Source organism: Oxyura jamaicensis, chromosome 1, assembly GCF_011077185.1.
Source record: "Oxyura jamaicensis isolate SHBP4307 breed ruddy duck chromosome 1, BPBGC_Ojam_1.0, whole genome shotgun sequence".
Classification (NCBI taxonomy): domain Eukaryota; kingdom Metazoa; phylum Chordata; class Aves; order Anseriformes; family Anatidae; genus Oxyura; species Oxyura jamaicensis.
Window position 1 is genome coordinate 202,859,847 of NC_048893.1, and position 9,594 is coordinate 202,869,440.

Consider the following 9,594-nt stretch of genomic DNA (forward strand, 5'->3'; position numbering starts at 1 on the left):
CTTCTGCCGCTGCTCTCCAAAAAAAAAAAAAAAAAGAAAAAAAAAAAAAAAAAGCCCAAAAGGGCCACTGCCACCATCCCCCTCTCCGGGAGGAGGAAACCCCGCCTCTCGGGGAAAGTTTATTTGAATGCAACAAATAAAAAAGAAGGGGGCGAGGGAAAAAAAAAAAAAAAAAAAGAGGGTGGGGGGGAAAAAAAAGGGAGGAAAAAAAAAAAAAAAAGAGAGAGAGAGAGAAAACAAAGCGGGCGTGATGAAGCCCGCTGGCAGCCCGGAGGAGGAGCGGGGCCGGGCGGTGCCTGCGGCGGGGGGCAGCGGGGCCGGGGCTGCCGGCGGGGCCGGGGGGCGGGCGGAGGCGGCGGCGGGGGGGGGCACACAATGGCGGAGGGGGGCAGCGGCCGGGCTTCCTCCTCCTTCTCTTCGCAGCCTTCGTCGTCGTCCTGCCGCTGCTCCTCTTCCTCGTCGCTTTTTTCCCCGGGCAGCCAAGTTTTTCCGGCGCGCGGCTTGGCCCCGTCGGTTCGGCAGCTCTCGCTGCGTTTCGGCCGCTTGGAGCCCACGGGCCCGGCCCATGCGGGGCCGCCGCCGCCTCCTCCTCCTCCTCCTCCTCCTCCTCCTCCTCTTCCTCCTCCTCCTCCGCCGCCGCCTCGGGGGCCGGCGCTGAGCGCGGAGCCGCGCTGGCCCAGCGTCCCGGCGATGCGCAAACTCTTCGGCGAGAGCGGGCGGCAGCCCCCGGGGGCCGGCAACGGGATCGGGACCGAGATCGGGACCGGGAACGGGATCGGGACCGGCAACGGGACCGGCAACGGGAACGGCACCGGGAGCGGCCGGGGAACGCCGCCGCCGCCGCCGCCCCGCAGCCGCGTCCCGCACCCGGCGCTGCGGGCGCCCCGCGGGGCTGCGCCGGGGCCCGGCCCGCATTCCTGGCATAGCTCGGCCCGCCCGGCCTCCTCCTCCTCCTCCTCTTCGCCCTCCTCTTCCTCGCCCCGCAGCCGGGGCTCGCCGGGCAGCGAGGGCGAGGGGTTGCTGCGAGCCCCCGGCCGCCAAGGGGACGGCGAGGGCCCGACCAAGTCGGGGACCCGGCAACCGCTGGCCCCCGCGGCCCCCGTGGTGGCTCGGGTGGCCAAGGTGAGCATCCTGCCCTTCGGCAGCCCCGCCGGGAGCCGCTACTCCAGCACGGAGACGCTGAAGGAAGAGGAGCAGCCGGGCAGCTGTTGGGTCCTCCACGGCGGCCGCCGCTCGCCCGGCTTCGGGCCGAGCGATGGAGTGGCCTGGGGACAGCCCCAGGCCCGTGGCCGGCCCAAGGTGCCACCAGGCATGGCCAAGGCGAGGCCAGATTTGGGGAGCAACGGCCCACAGCTAGCGGGGGAGCGGGCCGAGCACCGTAAGTCCTTGTCCAACCCCGACATCGCCACCGAGACGCTGACGCTCCTCAGCTTCCTCAAGTCGGACCTGTCGGAGCTGAAAGTGAAGAAGAAAGGGGTGAGGATCGGCCTCGCTGAGGGGGGCTGCGACATCCCCCCGCCGGCCGGCACACGGGACCGCGGCGCTGCTCAGCCCCCCAGCCGCTGGGGGCCGGGCGAGCGGCCCACGCTGAAGGACCTGACGGCCACGCTGCGCCGCGCCAAGTCCTTCACCTGCTCTGAGAAGTCGGGGACACGCCGGCTCTTCTTGCAGAGCTCCATGAAGCAGAGCTCCTCTGAGCTCCTCCTGGCCACCGCCGGCAGCCACGAGGCGGTGGCTCCGGCCGGCGGGCGGCGGGGGGACGAGGACCTGCTGCCCGTGGTCATCCAGGACCAGTACATCCAGGAGGCCAGGCAGGTCTTCGAGAAGATCAGCAGGATGGGTTCCCAGCAGGACTATGGCTTGGCAGCTGAGCAGAAGGACAGCGGAGGTGTGGAGGGCGTCGGGGAGGTGGCACCCATGGGGACAGACGTGGTCCTTCGGGGACAGGCGGAGAGCACGCAGCGGTTGAAAGAAGCGGAGTTGGAGAACTGCACTCGAAGGAAATCTGTGGAGGAGCTGTTGGGTCACGAGTTGAGCGTGACGGATGAGGGCATCGTCACCGAGCCGGAGCCGGGACCTGCTGGGGTGGCCTTGGGGGGCTTGCATGAGGCTGTGGCTGCCTGGCAGTTGCCCGATGCCACTGAGACTGCAACTGAGCCGCCGCTGCCCCCGGCTCAGGCCATGGCACTGGAAGACGTCCCCCCGGCCGGCAAAGCCCAAGCACCGCTGGAGGCCCCGAGCACCCCCAGCAGCTTGCGGCGCCGGCGGAAATTCCCCTCGGTGGGCGCCAACGGGGCCGAGAGCGGCATTGGGGAGGGCTTCGGTGAACCCTACCGCTCCCTGAGCGACCCCATGCCCCACCGGCGATGCCCGGTGGCGGAGGAGGCGAAGAATTTCTCCGTCGACAGCAACCTGTTGGGTTCGCTGAGCGCCAAGGGGGGCATCCCCCAGCCCGCGGCCATCGCGCTGGCCGGCCACGCGGGTAGCGCGGGCAGCGACCTGTCCCTGGGCAGCGACGGGCTGCGGGACTACAGCAGCCTCATCCAGACCATCGTCAGCCAGCCCGGCGCCATGGACAAAGTCATCGACGAGAAGGGCAACGGCAAGACCATCAAGAAGAAGTCGCTGAGCGACCCCAGCCGGCGCGGCGAGCTGACGGCCGGCGCTTTTGAGGGTCCCGGCGAGGCCATCAGTGAGCTGGAGGGCAGCATCCCACCGTCCAGCAGCGAGCCCATCCTCTCGGAGCAGAGATCTGCGCCGGCGCGTCCCCAAGGACACGAAGGCTACGGCTTCGACCCCAAGCTCGCCGAGGTGCTGTCCCCCCGCGGCGCCCGGCGCAGCTCCAAAAAGCGCACCAGCCGCGCGTCCCACCAGGAGAACCAGCCTCCACCGGTGCCCCCCAGCCTCTCCAGGACATCCCGCCCGGCCACCAAACATGTGCGCCACACCAGCGAGCCCGCCACCTTTGTCCCCATCTCTGTCCCCGAGCCGCACGCCGGCCACCATGCCCACCTCCCCGTGCCGGATGCCACCCGCCTGCCCATCAAGTCCTTCCCTGCCCCGCAGCCGCCGTCGCTGGAGGATGTCACCAAGCGGTACATGCTGGCCCTCAACTCCGGTGACACGTCCCCCGGCCCTGGGGACGGACCCCGCTCTTCACCCGCGACGCCCACCGCCCCCGAGCCCGCCCGGTGCCCGCGGCAGCCCGACCCCAGGAGCAAGCCCCAAGTGGTAAGTGCCCTTCTTGCCCCAAAACCCCGATGTTTGGCTTTGTGGGGACTGTCCCCTCCTGGGTGGCGGGGGTGTTTCGGTGTCCCCTCCCCACCGCGTGGCCCTTTTTGGGGCCAAATTCTTCCTTTTCGCACAGAGAAGTGCTGCTGGATGGCCCAGAGCAGGGGCCGGCCCTTTCTGGTGCTGAGGGTGGTCCTTGTGGGAACCACCCCCAGAAGTCGGTGATTTTGGGGTAGAAACCAAGCAATTTCTGGGTCAAACAGCACCAAACGTCCAGGGAAGGCCATTCTCCTGCTTTCCTGGTGCATTTCGCAGCGATGCTCTATGGGGTTCCCAGAAACAGGTGTGCTCTTGACCGGCCACGGGCGATTTTCTGCCTGAAACGCTGAGCCAGAAGTTGCTTTTTCTATGGCAGGGGGCTTAAATTGTCTTTTTCAAAAATATATTCCCAATGTTCTGCCCTGGTGGAGCAAACCAGCACTTTCTGACCCCAAAAGTGCCGTGTCTTGCAGTTGCTCCCCGTGGAAATGTGCTGAATGGGAGCAAGTGTGTCTTTTCCCCTCAAACTTTTCAGCTCGAGGCTCGTGGTGACCGTGCTGGGGTTTATGGCTTGTCAGAAAAGTGCACTTTAAAAACTAAGGGAAAACGGGGAAAAAAGTGTTTGTAAAGGTTTTCTTACCATGTTTAATTAATGCTGCTCCCGGTGGGTTCAGGGGGACGGGTTTTGGGGAAAAAGGCGTTTTGCTTTCCCCGGGGGTCAGCTCTGGGGTCACTGGCTTTGGGGTCTTCCTGGTGCAAGCGGGGACACGGGAGCACGGATCAGGGGAACAAAGCTGCTGGAAAAGCGATGCCACGCTCGCAAGCGCCGCCGCCTCCCGCGCCCACCGGGCTTTTAATAACTCAGCACGAGTCCCCGTGGGCTGACGTCCCCGCACGGCACCGGGGCAAAGCCCAGAAATACCCATGGGGGGCGAATCCCATTTCGGTGGCGATTTATGGTGGCCAGGAGGCCGGGATTGTGCGAGTTCTCTGCAAAGCCTCCGGGACACACATGAGAAGTGCCTGGGCAGCGTAACCCTTCCTGGCCGGGCTGAGATGTGGAGCGGGGACATTTATCCGTGGCGCGTGCACAAAATTCGGGTGTTTTCCTCATCTTCATCCCCGAGCAGCTCCAAATTGAACTTTTTGGGGTCTCACTGGGTTTTGTTGGGGCTGGATCCTCTCTCCAAGCGCCTGTGTTGGCCCGATGTCCTTTGGTCTTGGTGGCACTGCGATAAGGGGTTGGTTGCTCGCCCCCACTGCTGCGATGGAGCATCCGTGCCCTAGGGCAAGGGTGGGCGATAACTCCCCAGCCCGTTATCAGCACCAATTTTCGGCACGATCCACCCTTTTCCGTTCACTGGGAGGGGGCTCTGCCCTCACCATCCCCCTGCCTCCTTCTCCAGCAGTTGGAAACGAGAGGAGAAAATCCAGTCCCGGTGTCTGGGTGGGTGCTGGGTGCCGCGTCACGTCCCAGCCCCACAGATGGGTGCGGGTGGTTGCAGGCTGGGTTATTTTCCCAGCCCCAGGCTGCCAAAATAGCAGCTCGGCCGGCTCGCAGCTGCACGGCGCCCTCGTTTTCGCATGCTCGTTTGCGCAAAATCGTTTTGGTGCGGAGTCGGTCGACGCCTCCGGCGCCGTTTGGAGGGAAGAAGAGCTGGAAGGGGGCAAAATCCTGGGATAAAATCCTCGCCAGGGGTGAGGAGGGGACCCCAGCACCCCGACTGCTTCGTCTTCCTCCCGTGCGTCCCCCTTGTCCATCTCTGCTGCAGCCGTCCAAGAACGAGGAGCTTCGGGGAGATGAGGGAAGGGCATCCCCGGAAGGGGGTTCGGGGTAAAATTTTGCCCCATTTTTGGCCAATGCTGGCACAGAGCGAGCACCTGGCGGGGCAAGGGTCTGGCTCGCAGGGGAGCAGTTAATGGTTTGCGAGAGACGTGGAGATCTCGGGGCAAAAAGTTTGCCAAAAGGCGTCAAAAAAAATAAGTGTCAAGCGTGGTGATTCCCGGCGCAGCTGGTCAGGAGCATCCGAACCAATTTTGGGCTCATTTTAGGTGGATTTCCCCCCATTTTACCAACTCCAGCACTAGTCCCGAGCTACTGGGAGCCCAGTTTGGCTCAGCATCACCTTGAGAACACGGGATGCGGAGGGGCCGGACCCCCCGGCGGATGCTCCTCACCTTGCCTGAACCCGCCGGACTCGGCACCGAGGGGGCGAATTTCTCCTTTTAAGGGCAAGGCTGCAGCAGTATCTTTGAATCTCTCTCCTGCCTTCGGCTTTCTTTGTGCCGCAGCCATAAGAGAACTTAAACCCGCATTTTATTTCCCCTTTGATTTATTGGAGAGTGGAGCTGGGATGTTTTACTTCAGATGGCACCAGCTGTGGCCGGGGGGGGGGCCGAGGGGGACCGAGTTGCTCTCGTTACAGGGCAGAGCACCAAAGGCCGGATATAACCTGGGACCGAGAGGAGATTTATGCGCTCCTGGACCTTCGGAGAAGAAATTATCTTTATTTTTTATTTATTTTTCCCCGCCTGGGCTCTGGCTTGCAGCAGCACCGTGAGGCTGGTCCTCTGCTCCATGATATTGTCGCCTCTCCACGGGGACTTTGGGGCATCCGAAGCGCTCGGCGGTGCGTCGTGCCATCTGTCTGTCCTGGTCTCCATCTCCAGGGAGTCACAGCGGGGTCTGGCAGTCCTGCAGCGTTATTCCCCTGAGATATCCTCCCGCTTTGCAGTTCTGCCTGCTCCTGGTTCATTAGGACTTGCAGTTAACGAACCCAAGGCTCTCCTCCGCTTGAGGTCTGGATGCACGAGTGCTCCCCGCGGTGCCCGGTGGAGGTGAGGGTGCTGGCACCGTGCGGGGACGCCGTGGTCTCCAGGTGGCCAGAGGCACAGGATAATTCCACCCCTGAGCTCCCAGCCGCTTCGTGGGCTCAGCAGCCACTTTACTCCACGCTGGGTTTGATGCTCGCCAGCCAGGATCCCCCTCAAGCGCCTTCGGCAGGGCTGCAGGCTCAGCACACCGCGCGCTCCACCATTCCCAACACCACCAGAGCTGTTTTTTGAATTCCCCCCCAACTTATTTGTCATACACAGAGCAAGGAGAAGGCACAGACATCCAAAATCCCAAGCAAAACACGGACCAAATCCCTCCGGCTGCTCTCAGCATGGCAAAACCCAACCTTTACCCAAACAGTCCCCGGCTCCTTGCTGCACCGGTGATTCGGAGCGGGGCAGCGCCGCTGTGCCGGCGTTTTCCCGGGCTGCGTGTGCCGGCGGGTGGCTGTAACGTGCTGTTCTCCCTCAGCAGCAGGACTGTTTGTCCTGGGAGCCTTCCAGCGTTTCTCCGTGGGGCCGGAGCCGGCCAAGGCGTCCCTGGTGCCGGAGAGCTCCTCCAGCCGCGCTCGAAACCTGGGCACGAGGCTTTTTTCCCCCCTGTGCCGTGCGTCCCGCAGCAAAACCCTTTTGCAGCGTGGAGGCCGCGGGAAGAAATGCTACTTTCAAGGCAGAAAGAAAAAAAAAATGCATCCAAAGGAAAAGAAAAAGGAGTTTTTCTGGCTCCGCCGAGCCTGGCAGCATCCCGTGAGCCACCGGGACGGGTGGCACAAGTGTGCGCACACCCATGCACATGCATGTGCAGAGCCCCGGGGGGGTGGAAAATTAGGTATGTTCGCTGCCACGCTCTGTTTGTTGACTTAGCAGCCGTCGGATTAAAGAGGAAAAATATTGACTTAAATATAGCACCTCGCAGGATCGGACAAGTCATGGGAACGTGGCCCCGGAGCGGCCCAGCCGCTGCCTTCCCCACCTGCTGCTCCCCACCGGGGACGAGATGGAGGGAGCCAAAAACGCTGATTTCTTCCCCAAAAAAGTGGACAGGGAGCATGTTTTGGGGGTGGCGGAGGAGGATGCGTGGTGTAAAGGTGGTTGTGTTGGGGTTTTGGCAGGCCGGGGAGGTTGGAGCATCCTTTGGCTTTGTTGCATCCCTCAGGAGCATCCTCGTCCCATGCAGCAGCCACGAGCTTGTCCCCCTCTGGGGACGGCTCTGTCCCATCGGGGCCTTTTTGCTTTTTTTTTGAGTGCAGGGGCGAGGTGTGATGGTGGGCCTGGGAAAAAAAAAAAAAAAAAAGGAAAAAAAAAAAAGCAAGGATTTGCAGCAAAAGGAACAAAAAGTCCTGTAGACCTTGTCCCACCAGTAACGTTTCATCCCCGGAGTTGGGCACCGGGCACCAGTTCGTCCCCCTGCTCCCTTTTCCCCTGCCTCCCTCCTCGCTGATCTCCATAGAAACCAGGTTTTGGGCCACGGCTGGGAGTTTTCTGGGGTTTTGGCATTTCTGGAAATCTATAATTAAACGGCGGGGGGGCGGGTGAATCTCTGCTTTCCTCTCCGCAGCGCCAAGGGCTCGCCCGAATCTTGTCCCGGCTCTTTTCCGGGGGAAACTGAGGCACGGGAAGGGCCGTGCAGCCCCCTGGCATCCCACCCCATGGCTTATAGGATGGAGCCCCGTATTCCCCGCCGGCGAGCCCTTAACGAAGCATCCCTAACGAGGAGGCTATTTTTACCCCCACAGCCGATATTCCCGTGGCCGTGTGGTTTTGGGATGGTGAAGGGATGGCGAAGTATTTTGGGATGGTTTGTGCCTGTGCCAGCAGGCACGGCCTGTAGGGACACCAGCTCGGGAAAGGTGGCTTGTCACCCTTTGGGGACATCAGCATAGAGGGACCTGTGGGGTCTGGGGGCTTTGGGGACATCTGGGGTTTGGGGTGTGCATTTTGGGGTTTGGGATGTGCTGACCAGAGGGCACGTCTGGTGTCACCCCCTCCTCGTTGTCCCTTGTCCCCCGTGCACACCCATCGCTCCCACCCTATTTGCACCCGGCTGTTTGCAGCTCACTGGCGCCTGCGCTCCCTGTAATTAAAGCCTGAAATTAATTAGGAAAAGAACTCTGAAGGGTGATGGATGCCTCTCGGGCTGGGTTGCAGCCACCCCTTGCGCCTGACGGATGCGGGGGCCAGGATCCGGCCCCGGAGCGAGAGGGTTAGTGCCGGGCTGGGCCCCGTGCCGGGGGCTGGCCTTGGCCCACGGCCGCGCACCCAAAGGTCAGGCTCCTGGCACGAAGCCCCGATCCTGCAGCGAGGGTGGGAGGCTGGGCCGGGCAGGGGCTCTGCTTCCAGCCCCGCCGAGCACCCCCGGCCCCGTGCAGGTGCTGGGGGACACGTGCAGGGGTGCACGGGGACGTCCCCAGTCCCCATACAGGGAAATTCCCGGCGCTGGTGCGCTCGTGTGCTTGTGCAAAGGAAGACTCCTGGTGCTCAGGTGTGTGTGCAAGGGTGCACACGGTCATCCGGGCTGGTTTGCACGTGCCGGGGTTGCACAGGGAGGTTCACGGTGCGGGTTTGCACACGCAGAGGTGCACGGGGGGATGCAGGGCTGCATGGCGGCCATCCACGCTCTGCATTTCTGGGCACCCTGCCTGCCTGTGTATACAGAGCTGGGCTTCTCCGTGCAAAACCATGTGCAGACGAAGCGTTCTGTGCGCTCCCGTGGCTCTTGGGTGGTTTCCCGTGACTGAGGGAGCGGAGAGGTGATGTGCCCGGGCCTCTGCTCATTTTTGAGACCCAACATCTGCCCCAAGCCCTGTCCTCCTTGAGCTCCTCATCCTCCCCCAGCTCCTCGTCCCCCTCGAGCCCCACCACCTGCCCAGCACAGCCCCACCACTGCAGGCAGCACCTGGCCAGTCCCAACGGCACCAGTGTAGAGCCAGCCTTGGAGTCCAATCAGGGACTTCTCCTAAATTCAGGTGCAAGAGGAGGTTTCTGGTTCGTTCCCCAGCTCAGTCTGTGGGTGAAGAAGGTGGTGTCATTGCACAAGGTGTGATGGAAGGTTCCTTCCTTCCTTCCTTCCTTCCTTCTGTCCTTCCGTACTTCTGTCCTTCCTCCTGTCCTTCTGTCTGTCCTTCCTTCCGTCCTTCCATCCTTCTCCACCTATCCATCTCCATCAATCTCCATCCACCTGTCTCCATCCATCTCATTCATCCATCTGTCCATATTCATCCACTCATCCATCTCCATCCATCTCCACCCATCCATCCATCCATCCATCAATCTCCATCCATCTCCACCCATCTCCATCTTCATCCATTTCCATCCATCTTCATCCATCCATCTCCGTCCACCTCCACCCATCTCCATCCATCCCCATCCATCCATCCATCTCCATCCTTATCCATCCATCTTCATCCATCCATCTCCATCCTTATCCATCCATCCTTATCATCCATCTCCACCCATCTCCATTCATCCATCCATCTCCATCCACCCATC

At 62.2% G+C, this 9,594-nt stretch overlaps 1 protein-coding gene across 1 annotated transcript in view; it reads left to right on the plus strand.

Annotated features, from left to right (window-relative positions):
- The first annotated feature begins 358 nt into the window (after positions 1-358).
- ARHGEF17 (Rho guanine nucleotide exchange factor 17) overlaps positions 359-9,594 on the plus strand; it is a 29,968-nt gene continuing 20,732 nt past the window's right edge. The window contains exon 1 of the mRNA XM_035343728.1: positions 359-3,231. Coding sequence (XP_035199619.1) covers positions 376-3,231 — 2,856 coding nt within the window. The 5' untranslated portion in view covers positions 359-375. The remainder of the gene's footprint in view (positions 3,232-9,594) is intronic.